Genomic DNA, 26,674 nt, shown 5'->3' with positions numbered 1-26,674 from the left:
TTTATTGCCCTTTTTAGAGACACACTTTTATTCAGTCATTATTTTAATGAATTTATACATACACACTTTTTTGCAGCCAATGCTCCTGATCACCACTTCATACAAATGCACGAAGTTACAAAAATAGACTTCCGTTAGAAAAATTATACACTCAAGACATTTTCAATTAATATACAGCTTCTTAGTCTGAAACCTCCAAGAAATTCAGGCTTTTTAAGGACCTTGTTTCTTTATTTGACATGTTTAGCACATTAGTTTTGAACTACATGCATGTGATACACTGATCATTTACAAAACATAACTCAAGTCCTTTTGTGTTTTCAAAGTGGTTGGTTTCATTAAATTCAGAAATAGTGTTGCAAAGATCATGTTTATGCTGCATCTTCATAAAAGATAATAATGTATTCAATTTATTTTTCTTTCTTTTCTTTTTTTAAAAGTGTAAATGTGATGGATTACTAACCTCAGACATATAGCTTTATATTCTGCCATATTGGAATTGTCTCAACCTTATCTGAAATGTAGAAAATGAATCTACATGGGAAATAACTGTAAATCCAGAAAACTACAGATAATTTGTAGTTATGTGCTACAACATGAAAATCATTTGTATTGTCCCTTAGCCTGGGATAAATGGAGGTCAGAAAAGTCAGCTGAATGCTTTCTGTTGTTCATCCTTTGATGTTAATGTCTGGATTTTACAAAACAGCAGTGGTTTTATTCTGAAGAACAAAAAACCGCCTGCTTTTTTGTTATTTTTTGCAAGTTGCAGTTTCTTGCAGTTCAACCTGAGTGTTTTACAGACCGTTTTATTCCTGACATGAATGCAACAAGCCCAGTTCAACAACAGTCAGTAACATGATGGCAGTACTGTACGTGTAATGTTGTTTTACGACACCGTGACTTTTCTCTAAGACAATAAATAATATGACTGTGACTCCATGTGGGAGATTATGTGGATTAAGTCCTGGGTAATTCAGAAGTAAATATATCAATTTGTTCAAATGCACATCACAATCTATTGATTATTACATTAAATAACACAGTTCATTATATAACTGATTTGCTCCATGATAAATAAAGTCAAAATCCAAAATCAGACGAAGGGAATGGACTTAGAAACTCACAACAACTTAGTTGTTGATGACTGTGGGATGTAAAACTGGGCCCTTATTTCCAGGGAATTCATTGTTTTAAATCATCATGTCCTGATTGACCTTTATGACACAAATTAATTCAGATGATCAATGGATATGATATTGCAGTTTTGTAGGCTAGCTACTAATTATGGCATTCATGTGGAATTTTCTTCTTTTTTTAAGCAAAGTGCAGTAGTTAATAAAATGGTGAATCTTACAATACCTTAGAAACAAATAAAACACATAATCAAGTAGTCATCTCCTTCTAGGGGCTTAACTTCCAACTCATTTCATTGAAATCTGTGAAATGTGTGTGAACAGTCTTATGCAGTAACAAACTGAACAGAAGTCAATCTGTATACTGTATAAAACTGTAGCTTGACTTTAGCCAGCAATTCACACCTTGGTTTATCTGAACTCAAACTTAAAATTGGCAGTACAAGGTTAAAAACGTCCTTCACGCACGCGCACACACGCACACGCAAAAACCAGGAGAGGAGGCAACCTTTCGCTAGTGATTAGCTGCTACTCTGTGTTCCCTCATTAGTTATATTAAGTCAAGTAAAGATCATTTCCCACTGTAGTGACATGTCACTGTCCTACTGGTCAGTTTGCTCTATATTTGTTAAAAACATGAGATATGAATATCTACAGTCTAGACCTGGGACTAATGTTTGTGTGAAGTGGAGCACTCACAGGTTGGATTTGTACACCAGGATAGCAGAAGTATATATTTTTTAAATAAATAAGTAAAAAAAAACATTTCAGCAGTTGCAGAAAACTGGAGGTCTGTTTAGTGTGATGTTTTGAAGGACCTCTCGTGTATCCAAAAGACGTAACAAAGTCAAGTGAGAGGGAAAGTTACCAAAAGGAGGATTTTTGATGTCTATGCGAGCAAACAAAGTTATGTGCATGTATGGATGCAAGAGCGCCCTGTCAGAATTTCCTCCTTTCCACTACCTACAGCTTTCTGACTGAGAGATTTTGGTTTGTTGTCTGAGGAAGAAACACCAAAACCACACAACTGAGGATTTAGTACGTGTCTAAAGCATTTTTTCTGTTTTCACACAGAACATAACTCTTTGACACTTTGTAGAGACAAACTCATCCAGCAATTATTTGAACTGCAACAAAACAGCAGTTACAATGTTCAGTTAACCATCATACTCTGTTGTAATAAGTCCCTAAAGGTATTTTAATTAAATTTGGATATTTTCCTCACAGTATTTACTGTGTTACTGATAATCTGCTATTGTTATTTCTGAGCCATAAAAAACATATTTACATTATTATTGCAGTTAGAAGTCGTTAATTTTCCCTCAAAAACATTTCAGACTTCAGATGTCAGTGCTAATTCTCATAGGGAGCAGGTGAAATAGGAGTGATATTATATAGTGCAACGTCTCACAGGGACATCACTGTGTATTCTCATGAATTACCCTTTAGGAGAACAGTGTAAAACCAAACATATTGCTAGGGGAAGTAAAGTGCAGTGTTGTTACAGCTTTGCCTTCTCAAAGTATTTTATAAAATATATTTTTAAAGAATATTGTTTAACTCAGAAATGGAAACTACACTGAAAGTATCAATGAAAAATCTACAGTAGCATCATACAGTACTGTATAAGCGTGTTGTGAAGATAATAATGCAGTTTTCAACATGTGCACCAGAGGGCGGCGTGGTACTATCCACTGAACACTGTCTTGAATAGAGGTGAAGGAACCTTAGAGTGCTGTAACATACCAAAAGGATCAACACTGAGTGCAGTGTCAGACGTTATTTCCTGTTGGCTGACAGAGGGTGAAGGTGTTACCCTCTCCCCTCCCTCTGCTCTCTGTGTGTGCTGCCTCAGTGCAGCTTTCCAGTGGCCGCCAGCAGAAGGACTCATGGTTTGACTGGTTTGTTCCGGCCTTTGCAATTCCTAAATCCTGCTGCTGACTGTGGAGCGCCCTCCTGTCCCCTCTCATGTAGTTGACTCATGCTGGATCTGGATATAGCATGCCTGCATGGACATGGACATGTTAAATGACCTGTACATACATATATGTGTATATTACAACAAAACATAACATTATGGAAGTAGCTGGAAGAGGGGGGAGGGGTCACCTTCAGTGTTGTGAACATTAGTCCCATCTCTCCATGCTGAACGTTTGGGTCCATCAGATCTTCTATCAGACTGACCTCAGCTCCCAGGTTCCTGATCCTGGGGAGCAGAGCAGTGAAAACACAACATGTTGAGGCCTCGCTGTTGGCTGCACTGACTCTCAGTGAACAATACTGGACCGTACAACAGCAGTGTGCCTCTCTGAACTGGCCTCTAACACGATCAAATAATCACCAAACAATGCAGCCGATAGCAAGAGTGAGAGAATTGGACATAAACTTCTACATCTACTAACGAAGTGTGTGTGGTGGTGGGAGGCAACACACCTGGCTCTGAGAACCACATAGATGAAGAGAGGGAGCAGGTCATCCATGCACCACAGGAAATCACCATCCAGCATAGGTTTTACTTCCTGGTTCAACTCCTCAAATGTTTTCTGGATGACAAGGAGTTTGTCTGATGGAGTGAAGGTGGTGCTGTATGTGGAGCGGGACAAATATTTGAATATGCTTCCCATTATTTTTCATGATAACATAAAATGTGGACTGTTTTAAATGTTACTGTATGATTGCTGTTAGAATAATGTGCCACGTCATGTCACATCAGGAAGGGGTTTGCCAGGGTTTTTCAGGTAGTGAGCATAGCATAGATTTAAAAAAAAGTGTGTGTGTGTGTGTGTGTGCAAATTCAGTGTGGTCAAATCACATATTCATTAGTCTGGTCACATGGCAGCTACCTGATTTGTTGGAGTGTCTCTACAGCGGAAACAAAGCAGGCATCTTTACTGCTGGACACAATCTAAAGCAGAAGCAGAGTAAGAGAGGTACGAGGTCATCTGTAATGTGTGACAGTGATAGAGAGATTATGGACAGCATCACTGGACATGGCTACAGAGAAGAAACAGACAGTTTGTATCCAACCTGTTTTCTCTCTCCAAGAATTGACATCCACAAAGGCCAGAACTTCCTACAAGAGGAAATAAATAATGGCTGTTACACAACAACAACAAAAAAATTCAATAAGTTAATCAAACTCAATTAAATCACATGACAGCAAACATGAAAATGAGATCTTGAGACTGCTTCCCTGTAGGTTAACTAACAGATGCGTTGTGTGAGTATGTGTGTTGCATGTACAACTCACTCCTGCACTCCAAGGAAGCTGAGCAGCGACTGGTCGGGCTGTTTGTTGAGTCGGAGGATGCGCTCCCAGTACTGGGCCTCCTCCTGCTCCTCCTGCAGGCAGTACAGGGTGAAGAGAGGAGGGTAGAGTCTGGGGAGCAGCAGAGGGAGAAGCAGAGAGGAGCAGCTCACCACCACAACGCTGGGGGACCAAGGTAGAGGAAGAGAGAGGGTGGAAAGTTGAATGTACCGTTTCATTATTACCAGAAGGAGGAGCTGAGGGAAATGTCATCTGCCTGGGTTTTGTATGGATGTCAGTTTTGTGTGTGTGTGTGGATGCTCACCCATACTCTGGTATGTTAGAGCTGTCTCTGCGTGCGGATGGAGGGGCTGGAGGTTCAGGGATGATGCAACCATCATCTGGTAACCCTGGAAACAGAAACCTGCAGGCAAATATTAATGTTATTGGTAAAGTGTAGTTTTTGTGTTGTCCTAGATGTATCTAATTTAAGTTCCCTTGTTGTTCTTTTATTATTTCTGTGTTGGTGTTGTTTCTGTGGTTCCTGTGTGGAATGAGAAGCTGTGGACTGAACACCAGTCTCTTCATGTCTTAGCTCTCTTCACCGGGTGATGTGAGAGAGGGAGACTTGAGGATGGATGGTGAGTACTTATCAAACCGTCCTATCAGATCAGCTGACCAATCAATGAAGAGATTACTACCAAAAGGGTCTTGATACTGTGAACTTCTTCCCTCAAACCTCATCTCCTCTGAGGAACATCAAAGGGATTGAACAGTGGATCAGTCTCCACGACATGGAGGATGGGGAGCAGAATAAATTAGCAGAGTGGAAAACGCCCCTTTGTTTCATTTCTTCTGCTTTTACTGGAAGAAGCCAACCCTACTGTTTTTTAATTATCTGCACAACTCTTTATTCAAACCACGTGTTCTCCTCAGTGTGATCTTCATCAGTTCCCTGAATGGCAACTTTGCCTGACTTCAAAAGTTAAAAAAAAAAAAGATTTTTCCCCCATCATGCTGCTTGGACTGTACACTTGCACCAAAGTCGCTACACACACCACGCCTCCCCTGATTGGACAGAAAGACAAACAACAAAGAGAGAGGGAGTAGAAGAAGCTACCTGACGATGCTGTAGTACTGTGTGAGGTAAGCCTGGACCTCCTGGACCGCCTGCCTCAGCAGCCTGCGGTTGGATCCCACGCCGACATAGGTCATCCTGTAGACTGTTACCAAGGTCTCCACCAGCCAGCCCAGAGGGTGGTGGGGGGTCTCACATGCCTGACGTACAACCACAAAGAGACATCAAGAATTAAAAGTAGCATGTCAGAGTCAAGCCTACGCTCTAACAAACCGAAGGTCAAATGGTTCCTGTGACTGTATATCAACATAATAATCATTTCTCCTCACTCAGCAGTTTTGATTTAACATGAACTTAAATATAATATAGAGGATCTGCCCCTGTCATTGTGATGTATGGTTCATACAAAGTTTCTTAGCTGAGGTTTAAGCAAAGAAGGAAACACAACACAGAGGGGACACATTTAGGTAATCTCCCTTGGATTTCAGGAAAAAAAACATTATATCATTGGCTATTCTGACAAATACTCAACATCTACTGTTCTTTAATCTAATTCCTCAGTCTAAAACTACGAGCACACATCTTTACAAAGACAGACACACAGAACGTTTACTGGTACCTTGGTGAGATATCTTCGTATGTTGTCGTAGTTTGCAGTGGTGACAGGTTCTCCATGCTGAGGAATTAACTCCAAACACTCCAGTATTTTAATCTGAGACCTACTGAGGTCCCGGCTACACACACACACAGACACACAATCACTTATTTTGATACACAACTAGAACATGTATCACTGTGTTCAGACAACAGGAGGATAACCAGGACAACCAGCAGAGGTGACTGTGCAGTACTTCTCTGTTAGAGCTGCAAATCAGTGGAACAAGCAAGATAAGAGAGAGTAACGGATGAAATAATGGCTAAAATCAACACAGTCACATACCCATCAATCATAAGCTCAAACACTGGACTTTAATATCATGTAATCTCGTGGTTATTGTTGTCTCATCATTGTGATTTTATTGTCACCGTTGTCTTTAATAGTGTGAAACTGCATTGCTGTAGTTGCAATGTTTTGTTAATGTCGCAAAATCTTGTTATTGTTGTCGTTGAAGATGCTGTTTTGTGTTTTTGTCGTAGCAGATATGTTCTCTGTTTCCTGCACAGTCACTACAGATGAACTTTAGCTTGCGATAACTCTGGTACGGCTGAGAGCTCTGTACTGTCCCTGTTAAAAATAAATAAACTAATAAATAAACAAACATTTACATTAGCGTTAGTACGTGTCTTTGTTGCTGTATCTACCTGTGACGCTGCGCAGTCGCTATGGTAACAGCGATGTTCTCCCAGGCCGTTGTCCTCCCTCCTTTGCCAGCTGCGTCACAGCCCAGTCGACTCCAACATTCATTAAAGACACAGCCCCACCTCTGACCTGCAGGCACCACATACTGACCCAACCTGCTGCATATGCACACATTTTTCACATTTTTAGGATACTAAAAACAACATGAAGATCGAGATGTTGTCTTGTAGTATATCCCGTCATGTGTCAGGTGACTTTAATCCTCATATTCACAGATAAGCAAGATTCAAGGTACAATGCAAAGTTAATTCCTGTTTAAAGTAGCAGTTAACACTCACAACAAGTTGTTTCTCTCTTTGTTTTCGGGTTCGTCGAAGGTTGCCTTGGTGTATGTTGCAGTGACTTTAAGCCCTGTCCTCCACTCTCCACTGAACATGCCGTCAAGACAATCACCATTAGCCAAGGACAAAACACCCTGAAGATGGGTGGAGGAGTCGTCAGTGCATATGAAATCATTTTGCAGTCCAATTTTGACCTTTGTGCTAGTGAAATGTAATTACTTTGCAATACCTTCACTAACAAATGACATATAGTCATATACCATTAGTTGAAACTGGGTATTAAGACAAAAAGACTTCACTTCACCTACAGTATGTAACCCTGAGCAAGTAAAGCTACTTACAATAGCCATGTCCTAAGTTGACCATTGGACATGTCCAGATGTCCAGTCTTTATCAACATGGCAGACACTGAGCCAGACCACAAAATGAGACATTCTTCCTACCTTCCCGTTAGCAGTCCAGTCATCAGAGAACTCCCCATGGAAAGCTGTATCATCATCTGAAACCAGCAGCCCTGGACCCTGGTGGAAAACAAACACATGGATGATTATGTTTGTGTCCATTTTTTAAGCCACAGTCCAAAACTTGCATATTTGACACTGATTTTATAGAAGCAGATTTATGGCAGTTCATAAGAAGCACAGTCTGCAGTAGCCACTGTCTCACTAGTCACACTTATAATCAAGAAAAATATAAAGTAAAAACTACATTTCGTGCTTTGCAGTGATGTGGCAGGAGTGATATTGGAGAACTTTATGATGTCACAATGAAGATGACCTTTCCTTGACCATTTGGGTATGAAATAGCATCAATTTATTCTTGTACACATTAAAACTCAGAGATAAATTGTGTCCTAATTAGTTTATGGATTTGTCAGTTACGGCTAAGTCCAAGCACATTTGTGTCAAATTTGACACAAGAAATTCCCTCATGATGTTGCTGTGCGTTCAAGTTCACAAGAATGAAACCAGCGGATGGACGATGGAAAATGTGAAGAACAAAGCCTTTGTTCATGAATCATGCAGGACGTCATCTGTGTGTTTCAGCCAAGATCAAGGAAACAATCTTTGATCTCTGATATGTTTAAAACAATAAACCTGGATATTTGTCAGTGAGCAACCCATCATCACGATGGTCTTTCACATTCCTTTGTATACACATCATTAATTCTCTAAAGAGAATAACCCATATGACATCTATTGTTGGATCTCTGGACATTCAAACATGTGAATTATACAGTATATGAGTACTATGAGGGCACACACTGCACTTTGAACTTACACTCATCTTGTTCTCTTTGAAGGTCCCTTCATAGTACACACCGTACTGGGTGACAACCACAGCGCTCCCGTGCCTCTGGTCATCCAGCCACAGACCCATATACTTCTCACCTCTGGGAAAAACAAATAAGAGCAGGGATGACAATGACGATTCATTCACTGCACATTTCCAATACACTCGCACTGACAGACTACTTATAGGGAAACTGCTTGTTTGCACTTCCACTGAAATACTTTGGACTGACAACTGCAGCTACAGTTGATCATAAAGACAGACTAATTGTTCATCAGTTGCCTAATATCTTGAAGAGTTTAAACGCTAAATGTGAAGTTTTCTGAGTTTGAAGTGCAGGAGGTAATCAGACCTGGTGATGTCGTCGTAGACTCCGTAGCCCGTCTTCTTGTCCTGGACCCAGTGGCCAATGAAAACGCTGGAGGAAGCCCTGACCTGTTTACCAGAGCTCAGCATGCCGTAACCGTGCCGCTGCCCATCAAAGAAACAGCCCTCGTACACCTCGCCACTGGCATACCTTGGTGGACACACGGATGCATAAATACGACTTCACAGAGAGTGGTCCTCCTCATGGTCATGTGGAGATAAATGCACAAAGACTGTCAGGCTGCTGCCCCCGGTCCAAAACAAAACGCCATCAACAGACATGGTACATCCGCCCCAATGATGGTGACTTAGGACAAATGAGTCATTACTTCGGACAGAATATGTTCTTGACACTTGTGACTTGGTGTTAAGTGCTGCTACTTAACTCTTAACCTTAGACACGACCCGTGTGACTTGAGGAGATACAATTTGCACACAGCTCAGCTGTCATAAGCTTCACTCTACCTAACTGAAAAAGCAAAAGAAAACAGTTTACTGACTTGTACTTGCCAAAACCATGGATCTTGCCATCTTTCCAGTGACCTTGGTAGCAGTCTGTTTTATTCAGCACTTTATTGGGCATTATACATTCCCCATAGCTGGAAACACAAATAACAATCATACAAGAATGCTGCAACAATAATAATAATAAAAAAAAAACACAACAATAAGTACCGTAGTTGTTACTGATAACATAATTGGACTATAAAACATTATTTTGATTTGGCAAGTTCAACAAAATTCCCAATGGGTGAGATGTTTCATATGATGACATATAAAAAACAACTAACATCTTAATAACATGTTAAGCAGCCCTCTAGTACTATACCAGGTTAATGTACTGACCCATCCTCCACTCCACTCTTAAAGTTCCCGGTGTACGTCCGTCCATCCGGCCACTTCATGGTTCCTCTATGAAAGCAATTACATTTTATTATTTGCATATGACATGATTTGGAAAGAGGCAGTTTTACACTCTGTGGGCATTAAATTAGCTACAGCCAAGTCAAGTTCACTTAAGCCTTGATTCTAACATCCTGACTAAAGAAAACTGGAGATGGTCCACTCTGAACTGGGGACTTATGTACTATAGCTTTTTTTGAAAACATGTATCTCCTGTTTTTAGTAGTCCATGTCTGTTTTTATGTGGCTGTTTTTTGCCCTGTGAAGCAATGTACTGAGCACGACGCCCAAGACAAATGTCAATAAAGTTTACCCTACCTACCCTACCCTAACTCATCCCCTACAGACACATTGTCATTGACAATCCCTTGTCTCCAGCCTATAGCTATTATCACCAGTTCTTCTGCAAGTTTTAATAATCATTACTGATGTTATGTTAGTGTTGAGTCTTGACTCTTGATGATACATTCGAAGACTCTCATGGTCTCCTAGAGAGAGACAAACAAACATGCTCTCTAACCTGCCATGAACTCGTCCCGCCAGCCAGCCCCCGTTGTAACGGGCATCTTTAAATCGTCCCTCTCCAGTGAACATGTAGGAGGCTGTACGAGACATCGCTGCCACCCCTGGTGATGACCCCTGACCTCCACCACCCTGCACCTGATCAACCGCTTGGCTAAGAGATCGTAGCCACTTGTTCTACAATGAGACAGAAAACATAAAACACCTTGGGTGAACGCCAAACTAGCATAAATGTGTTTATAATAAGCACGTACACCATCCATGTACCTTCTCCTGTGGTGTTGAGGCCACCAGGGTGAAGCTCTCCTCTGGACATGTGATTTTGATGGCATAGCTGAAGACACACAAGACAAACAGGACAGTGACCACCTTCATCCATGAAGCAGTGTTCATCACATACTGTATGTTCAACAAAGTGTTTCAGACAATGACCAAAGTACAAAGAGAACAAAGTAGAACTAAATGAAACTAAATTCAGGCTTTATGAGGTGCGAAATGATGGAGGATATTCTGATCATCTCAAGTAAATAAATTGTATCTTGTTGTGGGGAATATTACATTATTTGACTTTTTCAAAACAACAAACTCACAGTCCACTGCTGTCCTCAGTAACTGGTTTCACCCACAGGCAGGTCAGAGGGTAGATGTGATGTGTGGCGAACTGGAGATGGACAGAGCAAGAACATTGTTCATTACATTTGATTCCCATCTTCCTGCACATGTGGCTTTTAATAATTCTCACGACTTCGTAAACAACCTGTCACATTAACTTCCACAAACTGTGGGTGTACTCTCAGTTTTACTATATGTGCATGTGACAAATCTTGATTGAGCTGACTAAGCTGTTGCGGCACCATTTCCTGATTCTGTTACAAAAATCATATTTATCTGTCATATTTGTTACAACAGTTTTGTTTTACCACTAAAACTACATTAAGCTAAACCAGAGCAGACAAGCCCAGTTCATCCCAAGCTTTTCCAACCCATGGCCCTAGTCCAACCACAGAGGTCAGATAACATGAACATCAAAGAAATCAGGGGGAGGCTCAATTTTAATTTAATGTTTAAGGGTGTGCAATCGTTTTTCAATTCATCATCTTTCCTTTTAATTGTTGTTGTTTCTAGCCAGCTATTCATTTGGAATCTCTAGTTGTTTTTTTTAATCTTGGACATTTCTTTGCACAATCAGACTGAGACAGATAACAAGTGTACAGTGTAGTGAAGCCAGTGATAACATAAAAGTCACTGTCTATTTGGGACATGCCTTAATATATGAAAAAACAACAACAAATGAGCTTTTAAATAGTATTAAACCCCAACAACCAAAACCAAAACTGTGCATTAAAGAATAATGATGAATAAAGTATTTATTGATGTTGCAGCAAAACATCAATAAATCAAACAAACTCCCTTGAGTTTAATTTCCTCTCGTGTAGCTTAACAAAGGTTAACTAAAAATAAATAAAAGTTCACTTGCAAATTAATTAAAAAACATCAACTATGTCAAACCTCACAAAACACCAAAAACCATACAAGGTACAGTATGAAGGAGCAGGAGAGGTTTCACCACTGTCTGTTGTCTATTAACACACCACCCCACACCAAAGAGAAGGACAGGAACACTATTAGATCTACAGTAGGTTAGGATTCAGCTGGAAACTGTTTTACACTCGAACAGGCACAAAGTCGAGAAGGGGAAACACACAGGACGAGGGAACAGTGAAAATGTTATCCTCCAGGAATGAAGACATCTGGCCCCGTCAGTGACTGTAATGTCTGCTTGTTCAGAGCTGCTGGTGTGGTTGTCTCTTGGGTGAGAGGCTTTTGAAGTGAGTAAGTGAGTTGCAACAGCACCTTTATGGGCTATGAGCCATCCTGACCACAATATCCACCACTGACTGAAACACGCACGCACGCGCACACACACACGCACGCGCACACACACACACGCACACACACACACACACAGCCTGTTTTGGCAGCAGCAGCTACAGGTCAGTTTGGACAGAATCAGCCATCAGATCAGCATGCATGGAAATAAATCAATTGTAACACAGAACATCTGCAATGCTGACGGGCACAAAACAATTAATTAACCTTAAATAGAGCGGACAAAATAATACATTAATGCTAACACAGTGCTAATCAAGAAAAACAGAACATTATACCCTCCACAGAGATAGGACTTATTGCAGGGCTACATTCATTTTAGGTAGCTAGTTGTTTCATATGATAAGGTGGATAACTAGTAGATGCAGAGCTCTGCAAATCAAATTAAAACTGTCTGGATGGGGGTAACATTAATTGGGTGTTGGGCTGCTGATACGTTGCATTACAAGGTTCTGTGTTAATATCCATTTATTTCCTTCATAATACCATGTGAACCTTCCAGGAGCGTGAGCATTGAACAGTGGCCAGCCCACCTATGCTGCAGCTGCACAAAGCTCAGGGTGGCTAAAGTGGCTGGTTGGAGGTGAAGTTGGGCAAACTGGGAAAATACTTACAAAGTTCTGAGAGGGAATGGCACCCTGAGAGAACGAAGACACAATGTACACATTTAAACTTTATGTAAAAAACAACAGGCTGACAAAGATCCTGTAGGTTTTCTCTCACGTTCAAAAAAGTGTGTGTTGTTGTTCACTACAGGACAACTTCAACTTGGTTGAAAAGGTTGGGCAGTTGAGTCCACTGTACCTTACTGTGGGCACTGTCATTTAATCATGTTCACTACCTACAAACAAAAGAAAATATCTATTTTTATCGTGTGGTTGTGTGTGTACCTGTGTGTGCACCAGTGCATCATTGAACAGTATGAACCAGTGGTTGGAGAACCGCCCGGCGTTCTGCAGGGTCAGAGATCTGTTGCTGCTCTCACACACGACACGGCGCCGTGGAAGACGAAGTCCCTCCTGAAGAACAAACACACACATAAAGTACACACAAAAATCTGACTTCGCCTCGATCAGGCAGCTGCTCAATAGACAATCCGCCAACTGTTTTCTACTTGGGACAATTTAAAGTTGTCATTTCTGTAAGGGAGAGCCATGTTTTAAATGGTAATTGTAAATCAAACTTTTTCTTTTTCATCTTGTGAACAGAAATGACACTATCTCTCAGTTGTGAAATGAATGCCACACAAACAGTCTCTGAAGGTTTTCTCGCCTTAACAGTACAGACAAGAAGAGAGTTTGCAGGTTATAATAACAATACAGAGCTGTGCTCACTGTGTTTTTTCCAGAGTGAGTCTTCCAGAAGAGGAATGTGGTTTCGGCCTCCTTCTTCTTTCTCAACAGGGACAAAGACAGGGACTCATACTGACTACAGGCCTGATGCAGAGACTGATACTCTACAGTTAACTGGGGAGAGAAACAAAACATCCCTTTAATGTATATTTGAACATACAGAACAGTGGTAGTGAGAGCAACTTACAGTCTACAGTGAAATGTATAATTTGGGAGATAACTTCAATTAGTCAATCATGGAAACTACAGAAAGATGAAGGGAGAATGGAGAGAAGTAAATGGAAAAGAGAGGAAGACAGAGGTTTCCTCCTCACCACATCAAAGCAGGATGCCAGTTTGAGCAGGACTCTGCTGTACTGGTGGAGCTGCTGCAGAGGCCAGTACAACAGTGAAACCAGATCAACATCACCACCGACAGACTGATCTGAAACACTCAGCTGAGCCAGCATGGCCTGCTGAGAGCCCAAACACTCACTGGACAGAAACAGAGAGAGAGACAGAGAGAAACTTAATTATCTTCACTATTTCCATCAGTTTTCTTTTGATAGAAGCTAATCCTTTTGATTTATATAAAAAAAAAAGCTCTACATGATGTGATATGCTTTACATCATAGGTTTGTTTAAGGGGGAAAAACTCAGAGGAACTTACGTTTAACATGAGCATGATTATCAGAACAGTGAATATTTCCCTGCCAACACCAAAGCAGCACTTACACAAAAAAAGACCACATGCTGTTGCTGTAGCTCTCTGCAGGTCGAATTAATGTGAATGAGGAGCCTGTGTTACTGAGGCTCTGTGTTTCCTCAAGTGAAAACACAAAGAAAGAATAGAGAAACTTACAGTGAGAGCTTATGGAGTGACTTGAATCCCCCCATGACCTGAAAGTTACCCAGTGCAGAGCAGTACCTGGAGAAAGACAAGACATTTTATCAGGCACTTTCATTTTAATCCACAGCCTTGATAGCAGAAGAATGTCAGATGAACTCTCTAGCTCACATCAGAGGTACTCTTTTATCTGTTGGCATATTGAAAGGATTTTAAATGTTTTTTTTCTTGTTCTATCTATTGTCAACAGAAACTGTAAGATTTTGCTTTATTTGCTCTGGAAGTCACCTTCAGGTTTGCCTTAAACCTGTGTAACAGACTTTTCAGAGCAGACCGACTACTGTGTGGACAAGAATTATAGACTTAAATACTCCAAGCATATTCAAACAAGGCTCTTGCAGCCAAATACAGTATAGATATGCAGAGTATGCAGGGTTTATTGTTACTTTAAGCTACGGTATTTGCCTTTGAAACTACACGTTTTTTCCATTCATGCTGTTCTTCACAAATACAAATGCAACACACAATAAATGAGAACAAATCACAACAAAAAGAGTAACAAAAAGAGTAAAAATTAGAAGAAAAAAAACATACTAAGAGAAGAAGAACCGAGCATCTGAAAAGAAAGCACTGTTTTTGTCCAAAACACTTGTGATTAAAAAGTAGAGCAGGAAATTGCGAAAAGGAAAAAGGAAAAAAGGAAAAATAAAAAGATAAATCATCAGGACTACACTAGATGGCCAAACATCCAGCCAGATGAGACCCTGCAGGCAGAATTCAGTGGGTTCATATCTAACATCCAAAATAAAACACCACCCAGTGCATGTAGCACAGAATTTGTATGTAACCTACTTGTTATTAAGATAAAAAACATGCTTTAATTTTGACACACTGAGATTTTAGGTACAACCAACCCTATAACCTCTTATGCATATACTTTTATTTTATTTCCCTGATCTCTGTGCTTGAAATGCTGTATTTTGGGAGAGAAGTAGTGTTTATATTTTATGCTGAGACAAAAAAGTGAAGCTTACTCTTTATAAATGTCCAAGAAGTGCTCAGCGTGCATCAGTAGTAGAAGAGCATTGACATCACGGTGCTGCACATCATGCAAAAAGTAGCTGAGTGACGTGGAGTGTTGACCGATCAGGGTGCTCAGCCGAACAAAACTCTCACACAGAGAGAAGAAGAGATGAGTGCATTGATCGCCTAACGACGGGGACACGCCCTCTGAGGATACAGGAGAGGATACATACAGATCATGCGTGTCTTATTTCGCACATAATTTCAAGTATTTTGCTCACAGTGCTTTGCATTGTCCACCATTTCATGTTTTCATTTACATTTACATACTAACATTTTCTTCTACTGATATTTACATAGTCAAATTCTGATATTCAAAACCAACCAAAAGGTGTCAGTGGTGGACATGCAGACTAGATGCACCACAGAAACTCGTGCTCAGCAGCAAAGAAGCACTCGGCACAGATTCGGTCTCACCTCTGCTACGTAGCGGAGTGAGGAGGAGCTTCCTGACGCTGCTCAACCAGCAGTAGAAGTGTCTCTCTCTGGAGGCCAGCTCGTGGATAGCTGAGATGAAGCCCATGATGTTCTGATCTGCCAACACGGCACAGCACTGACCGCCACTGCACACACTGCTAATATATCCCATCTACACACAGATACACACAGAAAACTAATGTCATTCATACAGTAACAGCGTGATAATCATGTAATTGTTAGGTGAGTCTTTGAACAGATAAAATCTTAGGTCTTAAGAAAGCAGAAATGTTTCTTGGTTTTTGTTATTGATGAGAAATGCACTTGGCTTGTTTCTTTGATCTACACCTCCACACAACACCTGAATATACAGCGTACACCAATGTCACTGTAGGATGAATTTAAACACTTCAAATACTGTGGCACATCGGTACCATCTGAGTGCACAGTGATACTGTAGAGTAATCTTGTTGACTTTTGTGTATTTGTACAAAGACCCATCTAAGGGATGAGCAGTGCAAATAAGCGTTGGTTGTCAAATACTGAAGTATGTAGCACTGGTCCATACTAAAAATTAACATGAAAAACAACAGTTCTGTTTGGTTTTGACCTACATACCTCCATGCACAAAGGCAGCAGGGTGGGTCTGACTGTGTAACTCTCCGCCCTGTTGGGTGACCTCTGAGTTGACCTCTCCCCCCGTGCTGGCCTTTGCTCTTGACGTTGGCCACAGTACAACAGGACCGGCTGGACACAGTCTCCATCAGCGAGGAGGAGGGAGTGGCTCTGACCAGCTGACATGTCCCAAACCCGGAGACCATCAGACAGCTACAGCGGACCACCAGAGACAGAACATTGTGTGCTTACTAGGATGTCTACATAGTTGAGAATGTTTTACAGTAGCATCAACATGCCATGGGGATTTGATTTGACAGAGTAAAATCACGAGTTGAGTACTGAACATAGAAATAAGCATTTGGGGTGAAGATGAGGTTGAAACAGTCAAATTGAGAGTAATGGCGCTTTCCCACTACACAGTCACGACTCGGCACGGCTCGGTTTAGGTGCTTTTCCATTACAGCTGAGTTCTTCATAGTTCCCCCTCAGTGGGGGGGGGTGGGGGTGGGCGGGGTCGTCATATCAAGGCCACGTCGTCTCACTCTCTTTTTTCGATCCTCTCGTCAGCTCCAAACTCACTTGTCTGCACCCTGATCACGGACCACAGCGTGGTTTTCCACACAGCATCATTTAACTCAGGTGACAGAATAACAACAGCCTCAGCACAGATCAGTGGTCACTGTTGCCGGTGTGTTTTTCAAATTAGCGGATTTGATTCTCGTGTCTGACATCGCGCTCATGACTCTTCCAGTAACGACGCTCTGGCCAATCAGTGGAAGGCAGACGTCACATTTTAGTATTGCCTCGGCTCGCCTTGAAAAAGTACCAGGTACCAGGCCCTAGTGGAAAAGCAAAAAACAAACAAACAGTAGAGCCGTGCCGTGCCGTGCTGGTGGAAAAGCGCCATAAGTGAACAGACACGGATCATTGTACCTTCGCCTGCTGAGGAACAGTGACGGGACTGTTGACGTGACCGAGCTGTCCACACATGTTGCTGCCCCACGAGTACACCTGCAATGCACAGCACACAGGGCGTGAGTTCGGATTTGACTGAAGTGAGGACATCCTGGGGTGTCAGGGGGGGTCTTCACCTATTCAAATACCACACGTGTAGGCGTGTGCTGCTGTGCATGTGTGTCTGTTACCTGGCACTGAGCACTCAGGGCCAGTGAGTGGTGTGACCCCGCAGCAACTTTGATCACTTCCTCGCCGGTCAGAGACTTGATACACAGAGGCTGGAGTCTGGACACACACACACAGTTTAAGTCTAGACTACTTGATATAATATAATTCTTGTGACTTTGCAGGTCCCTTGAACATGATTTTTGACCTAACATCATACTTGATATTTGAATGTATTTTGTTGTTGTTTTTTATTTTGTTGGTTTAACTTGACTCTAAATGTACAGGACTTTCACACAGAGCGTACAGACAACTGATACTACCAGTTATATTAAGCTATTTTTCTTCTATTTGTGTGTATTTGCGTGTTCACACACCTAGCGAGCTGATCTCCGTGGCCTAGCTGCCCCTCAGACCCTCGGCCCCAACTCCACACTTCTGTTTCCAGACATGGCAACCCGTCTCCTGGTTCCTCTGGTGCAGCAGCGTGAGTCCGACCAGCAGAGAATGGCATGCAGGCACAATGCCGCCGTCGCCGTGGAGACCCTGAAAGAAAAATACATGACCCAATGGTAAAACCCACTGGTAAAAAGTGCCATTTCAAACAATTGAATCATGACTTGAAATGCTGTTCTTCAGTATAACATGACTGTAGCTGGTAGGAGTTCAAACTACAATGTTCTTACCAGCCTAAATAAACCACATGGGCAAACACATGTAAAGCCGCACCCAACAGGTTTAATATGAACACACCCAAATGACTCTGTGAACTGGATCTGGAAAAAAAACTCATAAGTCCATTTATGTCCGAAATAGCTGGCGGTGAGCTAACTGAAACAGATGAGGTAAGGTTAGTAGGCACTGAGGATAACTCAGGATATCACAGCAGAAACAATGAGGAAAGCTGGAGATCCACTCTCTCTCTGTTGTTACTAATTCTACACAGGCAAAAAAATAAATACAAAATGATTATCTGAAAAGTTTGAACATGCTGAATAGTTTTCAGGTCTGTGCACTGCTGAGTGGTCACGCTTTCATTCTGCCAGTCAGAAAAATGAGAAGTTGGTCTTCTGAATGTGCTGATCAGCAGTTACACTAAGACCACAGCACAGAATGACTGCTGTTTTTGTTTCACTATACTGATAGACCTCACACCTTCTCTAGTGGATGTCTACAGACTTTGAGTGCCTAAATTATGAGCTATAACGACACGTTAAATATCATGTTATCTCGAGAAAGCAGGCATGCTTATCTCTAGATAACAACAACAATAATTTCATTATGTCATCAGGCCCATGCTGTGATCTTGACCTAATTATCAGCTGTTAACGGATTAAGGATAACCCGTAGTAACTAGGAGATAACATTTATGATCTTCCAGCCTGTTGGCCACAACTTCACAGAGGAAACAGTCTCAGTGGTGCTGCTGGTACCAGATGCATGAGAAATGTGTTTGCATTGTCTGTGTTGGAACATTTTGATATAAAAACATACTAATGTGAGAATTATTCACAACAATTATCAAGAATGGCATCTACAAAGCCTCCATAGTCAACATGATGTTAGAAATCAAACTTTATGAACATTTGGGTTTTCATTTTTTTCCCCTCCACAGCTGAGGCCTCCAGCTGCAGCCTCAAGTTAAAGGACCAGTTATAAATCTTAGGAATATGCTTAAATGATCTGTTGCTTAAAATTTGATGAGAATATTGGCACCTCCCAAATATGTATTCTTAATATGAAGCCAGGAGACAATTAGTGAAGCCTAGCACAAAGACCGGACTGGAGGCAATGGTAAACAGTTGGCTCTGGCTTTAGTTTAAACATAGTCCTACCGACACCTTTAAAGCTACTTAAAAAAAAAAATTGCTTACTTATTATGGTGTTCAAAAGTTGTGGTTATAGTTGTATGGGCAGTAACACGTTTTAAATGTTTTGTGAACAGCCTCTTCCAGTCTTTACGCCAAGCTAACAGTCTCTTTGTTCCATGCTTAGGGAGCTCAGGCTATCAGCCTTCTTATCTAACTCTCAGCAACAAAGTAAATAAGCGAAGGTTCCCAAAAGTATAGTCAAGCTGCTCACACCCAACCATTCCTACCATGAGTGGGTGTTCCAGGCAGCGAGCGTCTCCTGTTTGCTGCTGTTTTTGCCTTCTGGTTTATATTTGTAAGACTGGAGCTCTTCTGCCCCTGCAATTCTTTCTTCTCTGCCTCCAGACGAAGCCGAACTTCATCCAAACACGCAGGGGAGGAGGAGGAGTACAGCCCAGACACTCCACTGCTGTTACCGAGAGAAGAAGATCAGATTGCAAATACATTGTAGGTGTGAGTCTTTTGGTATGTAGATAAAGCACCAAAATCCTGGGTGTGTATCTGTATTGCTAAAAATTCCTCTATTCCCTCATTCCCTTGACTCAATCACTTCCCCTTTTCATTGTGTGCAAAGAGATTTCACATAGGAGTCAAATGGAAACACCTGAATTCAAAGGGGATTCACAAAAATGATCTTTTCTTTCAGTAATGGTTACTTTACATGTATGTCATCACTGAAATGTCAATTGCACACCCTAAGTTTTTCAAAAGATATCTTTTATAATATACATGTGGAATGTATTTTCTACCAACACATTGCAAGACTGAGGGTGTTCTTAAAAATTCATGCTCAAAGTGCTTCTGTGAACAAAGCTCAGCCATACTTGGTTTGGCTCTTAATTGGTGATTCCTCTTTATAACTGGAAGTCAACAGGTCCACAGAAGGAGTAGAGGAAAGACAGCTGTCGTCTGGAGAGAAAGATTGACAGGGAGGAACACAGAGTCACACACACCAGGCTAAAATTCATAGTGAAACACAAGGCTGAATAAATGAAGTATCAAAAAATGAATATCAAACCAAAATGATGGACAAAGAGCAGTGGCAAACAACGAAGCACAGGGAAACAAATGAAAGAACAAATACACAAATGGTTTCAAAGGATAAAGCAACAGATACCTGACGTGTGACTGCTCAGTGAGTCACTATCCCCTGTCCCAGTGGTGTGATGTGTTTCTAATGAGTGGCCAGAGAGTTTCTGGAGGAGGCTCTGGAGCTCTGTCTCATCAGGGAGAGCTGAGTTTTTATTGGCCCTCCAGCCTAACAGTGTGCAGGACTTTGGGCTGCCATCTGTCTGAGTCAGATGGCCAGTGCTGAGCCCGTCGGGCTCGAGGCCGGCAGTAACTGAAAGATTCATCCTGAAGTTTTGTAATGAGGTGAAAGCAAAGAAAGAAAGGAGAAACCAGAGAGAAGGGAAGACATTAAATGCTAAGACTTAACTTAAAAGGGATTAAAAGGGAGACTTCTGTTGTATTACACTGTACAGTTTAGTGGTAGATTTGCTGTCTTCAGGGCATGAACCAGCTGAAGAGCCAGGGCTGCTGCCAGCTGACCTTCCCCCAGGTTGGAGCCTTCGTCTGGGCCCTCGTCTCCTGGGAGACGTCTGGGAATGTAATCCAGACAGGGGCATTAACCAGTGCTGAAACAGCTGCACTTCTAAAAAGAGCATAGATACTAGCAGAGGGGAACAGGCTGATTGGTAGTGTTACAACTGCTGACACATCTCTGTATATCAAAGATCGCATGGTACTTGAACACAAGAATGTCTCATTTAAAATTTTACATACAACATTTTCACAGCCTCTACATTGTATAATTGCATGCTATATACTATTTTCTACACCATTGCCATCATGTCCATTTGTAATGCATTATTCATCACCAGATTTGTTTAATTTCCCTCTTCTTCTGTTTATATTTACCTCAACTGTTAAGGCTTCTGTCAGCTCCACCCCCAGTGGACAATAGTGAGCATCATCAACTGTTAACAGCCCCTCCCTCTCTGCCACTGACGGGTGAGGCGACTGGCCCCGCTCCCTCTTCTCAGGGCAGCTCTGGGTGATGTAGTTCTGAGGAGGTAAACTGCGCACCAGGGCCAGGCTGTGGTAGGCACCACAGGCCACCTGCAGGGAATAAATAGAGCTGGTATGTCTAGAAGAAGAGTTCAGTATTTTACTCAAATGTACCAATGACAGTGTTAGTCGGAGAAACTACCTGAATGACATGCCTTCCAGCCAAGTGCTCTACCTGGACATAGTAAAATAACACTTTGATGATTAGGTTGAATACACTCTTTTGACAAGTACTCACATGCACAAAAACATCACCAATTCACAAACAAATAATACACACATTCAATGTCACGTGATTCAATATTTAACAGAGCTGACAGCGTGTATGCTCAACTATACAAACTATAAACACAGGTCAAATTAAATAAAATTAACTAACGCGAATGAATAAATTCAATATGCACAAGAGGGTTGAGTTTTGACAGCTGAGTGAGTCTTGAATACTGAATTACACCGACTTTACACAAACTTACCTTCTGTGGTCTATACACTGGGAAGTTGTTTGTGACCAGGCCAAGCTGGCAGCCACTGCCCCACGCCCATAGCTCATTCTGGGATGACAGAGCCAGGCTGTGCTCCCGTCCACAGACCAGATCCATGATCCGGACCACTGCTGGGGGGACGACCTCACTGTCCACAACAGTGACCGGGCACGGCTCTGAAACTAACACAAGGCACCAGATATAGTATATGCATATAGGGTCTAAATACTGATTGCAATGTTTCTACAGGAAAACTTAAGAAATCTGCTTTTGATGCTTTTAAATCTACTATATTTCTATTAACAGTCTTTACCAACACAACCTGTAGGTGAAAACAAACAGCAGCCTGTCACAGTTCTTAGACGCTACAGCCTTGAATGAAACATTAACTAACAGATTGACAAACTGAAACCAAACCAAAGCTCAATGGATGAACATTTGTAGCACAGAAGACAAAACAACAGGTGAATAGTTGATCATGTGTTGACCAACCTGTGATGTTTGTGACTGCGCCCCTGTCCGTCAGCCCACACTGTCCTGCTGTGTTCTCCCCCCACATGTAGATGTTGCCCTGCTCACTCAGTGCACCGCAGTGGAAGCCGCCGGCCGCCACACGGACCACGGTCTTCCCCAGGAGAGACTCCTCCAGCAGCGGTGCAGAGGCAGGGATGCTCAGATCTCTCCATAACAGCTCCCCAAACGAATACACCTGACCACCTGAAAGAGAACAGTAACTGAATAGAGATTGCTAGTTTTGTCATGAAAGTGTTTCTGATGCAGGTAATGCCTGTAGCACGACTTCGGTTGTTTAGAAGCTCCAGAGCAGCAATTCGGTTTTCACAATTACAGACAAAGAGGAAAAGCTGCCCTTCCCAATACAGACGGGGGGGAAAAACATGGACTGAATATCATGATAATTGTTAGAACAGTCTTCTCTACACACTCACCCTGTATCAGCAGGAGTCCATGGTGCTCTCCCAGGGTGACCTGCAGAACGGGCCTGGACAGCAGCACTCTCTCTGGACAGAGCTGCTCACTGGCACCCGCTGACTGCCAGATGTGGAGAAGTCCTCGCTCTGGAGGCGTGGGGTCCTGCTCATTTGCAGGTCTACAATACAAAACACAGATGTATTTCTATTACAGCCTGGATTAGGTCTTGACTAAACAATATCTCTCAGCCTAAACACACTCTGTCCAAAACAAACCGGCTGTACACGAGCACCAACATTTGAACCTGGTAACCTCCGACAGAGACCTGAAACCACCTGAAATCCCAGGTATGAAGATAGTGTTATCATTCTTGTTGTGGTTTGATGACACGCATAAAAGCTCTCTGACACCTGGATTAAATTCCAGTCCGGCTTCTGCAGGTCCTAACGTGAATTTATGTTTTAAGGGAGGAGAACTATAAACGACTGAATAGCAACAGTGTACACAATGCTCCAAACCAAACATAAACATACTGAAGAACTGCAGTGCAGAGGTTGTACACCAGCCAGACAGTCCCCTGACAATGGAAAATAAAAACCACAAAGTGACACTGGTAAAATATGACTTCTAGTGAAGTCACTTGAACCGTGATGTGCTCCTCCTCCTAAAGTCAGACACTAACCAGCTCTTAGGATAATGTTGTTAGGATTTTATCCTTACTTATCCATACACTCATTCATTTGGGTCAGCCTATTTCTGGTCATTGTTTGGGAAAAAATAAATTCAGAGGGGGATTTTTGATTGGCTGGGTTCTCTCCGCCAGTTTCTTAAATTACAACAATCTGTCAGATTTTAAGATAATCAGACAGACTTGCATGCAGACAGCTTTCTTTTTAGCTTCTCCTGACAATTTGTCATTAGCTACTTAGCACAATGCTGTGTAAAAGTCACAGTCACAGACTACCTGATCATTGAACAGGTAGTTTGCTAAGTTTATATTGGCCTCTTTATCTTAATTGCACTCTCAGTTAGATAAAGTTCATTCACAGTAGCTTTGCTGTGTGTGTGTGTGTGTGTGTGTGTGTGTGTGTGTGTGTGTGTGTGTGTGTGTGTGTGTGTGTGTGTGTGTGTGTGTGTGTGTGTGTGTGTGTGTGTCTTTTTACCTCTCCTCTGTGTTGTCCATTATTTCAGACTCTCCATTTCTCTGGACAGTGAAGGCCTCTTTTTGAACATGTTTCAACTCTCTTTGTCTTCTGTGAACTCTGAACAATTAGTCTGCAGGAAACAAGTGAAATCACTGCTCTTGCCATTTTAAAAGGTTCATCTGGCCTCAGGTGTCTGTTGTAACATCTGGGTGCCAGAACATCACAGCAAATATACACATCATAGTTTGACATGACATTACATTTGGCGTGTACAATAAACATAGACCTTATGAAGATGTATATGAGAATATTTAATCGTTGTTTTTATTACCTCTACCAAGGACGTACTGTAAGGCCTTTTCTCCCTTTTTTGTTTATTTCTCAGCCTGACTACGGTATGCTAAAAGTACCAATTTGGAGGGATGGTTGGATTGGCTTGGAAACAACCAATGTAATGTTGGCGCTGATCTCTATACAGATAGCTAGTCATTTTCCAAGGAAGTAATGTGTGGATCCTGACGTAATTAAACAAAGCTGCACTTGAGAACAAAAGACATGTGTGTGATTGTTTGGCCTTGGCGGAGACATGCGCTCTACACGGTGCCAGTCTGGTTTCCAGTGGTTTCATAGGGAGCGGGAGTGGTTTCCCTTCATCATTACTGGGTTAAAAAAAATGATTTATAGCACCACTGACTTGATCCAGCGACTCAATAACCAACAAAACTATCAGGGTATTTCGATTTGTTACGTGCTGGCCTTTGATTCAGTCCTCAGCCATGCAACCCTGCTCTGTTTCTGTGCCTGTGGAAACACATCACGTAAACCTCGTAAATTAATCGCTGAAGCTTTTCACGTTCACACCGCAGACTGATAGATTAGCCGACACAGACAGCAACCCTGTCACCGGGTGAGACATCCACTACCTTTATTTCTGTGTAGGTCCCTTTCATATTTACACACAGCACGTTGACTTTCTTGGTGATAAAGCAGAGTCGCCTTCGTCTTGCACCGACGGTGAGGCTCGTAAACACAGGTCGGCTAGTGCCGTGCTACCGCTGCTAAAGCGGCTAACTAAACTTACCAAGTGTCATTTTGAAGTCGAGAGAAAGTCGACAGGGATGTGTTGTGTGAGTATATCCCATAGAGGTATATCCTGACACCTGTGTGTCGCTGTCACGACAGAAACGCGGAGCTAAGGCATTTTTTTCAAATCTGTGCAGCGCAGTGAAAGCAGAAGTTGACTTTGACAGTTGCGTGTTGTTGTGGGGAGGCAGAGTCTCCGACGGCGGCGGAGCAGGGACAAACAGCACGGAGCGCCACACCTGTTGCTATGGAGGAATGTCAGGGAGGAGGGGAGGCGTTCAACCCTGTCGGTATTTACAGTGCTGGAGGACTTCAAACATTATTTCGCTTGTCAGTCCGCTTAAAGATTGTTTACAGTACTAAAAATATAGAGATTTTGACAAGGACAAGAAGCGCAAACGTAGTCCCACAGTCAAAAACAACTGTCTTCAGTGACAAGAAGCCGAAGGAGGAAGGAGAAGTTAGCAATGGTATGATTAGGCTACCTGGCTTCCAATCCACGGGGCCCTGCTCTCAGACATCATGGAGTCAGTCTGAGTAACATGAGGAGCAGAGGTAGGCTCCTGGCTACCTGAGACTGCCTACATTGTGTTAACCACAGATGACCTGTGAGGAACTGTTGAATAACATTGATCTATGGACAATTGGGGATAGCTACCTTGAGAGCTGTGCAATGTAGCTGCATAGTGTGTTGATCAATGAAAACAACGTATTCCATTATTTTTGAAAGCACCCCTACTTAAAAGGCAATTAAGTGCCTAAAACTGTATGCATGGCCTGAATGTGTACTGTTTAATATATTATTAGCCTACTCCTGTGAAAACTGTCATTATAACAGGGTGAAGTAATGAATGTTTGTGTGAATATGTACAGCAGGTTCATCAGCTGGTGCTGGAACAGCAGAGGTCTCTCCCTTCAGAGATGCATTGACTTCAGACAAACATGTCCTGTTTGGACTCACGTTGCTACTCAGATGTGGAGCATCAGGATCTTGAAGGTACGTTTCTTCAATTCACTCTGGCATGCATACATACACTCAGTGGATTGATAACGTCCAGTTGCATTTCAAAATCTGTCACGCATGCTTTGTCATGAGGTCCAATTAGATAAAACTGCCGAGGTAGTTATAACTTCTCATCAGACCTGATTGCCTGGAGGCTCAATGACCCAATCACTGAGAAACAGTCTATCGAAGTAACTGGAGGACCCATCAGATTGTTTGACTGACTGATCTGATGTAACTCTTCAGTATTTTAGTGTGATATATAGCCTAGTTTTCCACGTGGAAAGAGTGACACCAAATATGTATTCTAAAAACATGCTTTTTGCTACAGTAAGTGGGCAGAGCAGACACCCTGAGCCTAAATTGTAAACAGAGTAATGAAAAATATTCTTATATTATAACTTTCACACCATCTAGTTCATCCCAAACCAGCTTGATGGGATTTAGGAGCAAACTGTCCCAGTAAAGCAGAGTGTAGTAACACAGCTTGTTCCAACACTGCCTTTATACACACAGGGTTTGTTAGTCATCAGCACAGCAGAAGCTGGGACACCTGGAGGAAATGTTTGTATTACCTTTCAAGACTTCACTTTCTT

General features: G+C 42.0%; 1 protein-coding gene across 4 annotated transcripts; it reads right to left on the bottom strand.

Moving 5' to 3' along the window:
• LOC311004898 (alsin-like) lies at window positions 1–25,268 on the bottom strand. Of its 4 annotated transcripts, none has more exons than XM_083997097.1 (41): window positions 25,074–25,268; window positions 24,011–24,122; window positions 22,865–23,025; window positions 22,410–22,634; window positions 21,909–22,099; window positions 21,578–21,610; window positions 21,286–21,486; window positions 20,848–20,966; window positions 20,483–20,721; window positions 20,190–20,274; window positions 19,593–19,774; window positions 17,872–18,040; window positions 17,518–17,614; window positions 17,306–17,383; window positions 16,373–16,582; window positions 15,755–15,926; window positions 15,289–15,484; window positions 14,270–14,335; window positions 13,743–13,902; window positions 13,411–13,542; window positions 12,967–13,095; window positions 12,691–12,714; window positions 10,777–10,847; window positions 10,454–10,520; window positions 10,185–10,363; window positions 9,608–9,673; window positions 9,262–9,360; window positions 8,748–8,912; window positions 8,384–8,495; window positions 7,546–7,623; window positions 7,100–7,236; window positions 6,764–6,919; window positions 6,081–6,195; window positions 5,504–5,661; window positions 4,709–4,807; window positions 4,387–4,566; window positions 4,164–4,209; window positions 3,980–4,041; window positions 3,570–3,719; window positions 3,246–3,342; window positions 1–3,141 (listed from the first exon to the last, which is right to left on the bottom strand). In XM_083997097.1, the coding sequence occupies exons 2-41, from the start codon at window positions 24,028–24,030 to the stop codon at window positions 3,103–3,105; spliced, it is 4,965 nt and encodes a 1,654-aa protein (XP_083853223.1). In that variant the 5' UTR covers window positions 24,031–24,122; window positions 25,074–25,268; the 3' UTR covers window positions 1–3,102. The 4 variants fall into 4 exon arrangements, with proteins under 4 accessions (XP_083853223.1, XP_083853225.1, XP_083853224.1 ...); XM_083997099.1 differs by having other exon boundaries at window positions 6,764–6,916; XM_083997098.1 differs by having other exon boundaries at window positions 19,593–19,771.
• Between the last annotated feature and the right edge of the window lie 1,406 nt (window positions 25,269–26,674).

The sequence above is a fragment of the Trachurus trachurus genome (genome assembly GCF_905171665.1).
Source record: "Trachurus trachurus genome assembly, chromosome: 21".
In the NCBI taxonomy this organism is placed as follows: Eukaryota; Metazoa; Chordata; class Actinopteri; order Carangiformes; family Carangidae; genus Trachurus; species Trachurus trachurus.
The sequence above is the reverse complement of the archived record's forward strand: the minus strand, read 5'-3'. Positions and strand labels throughout refer to the sequence as shown.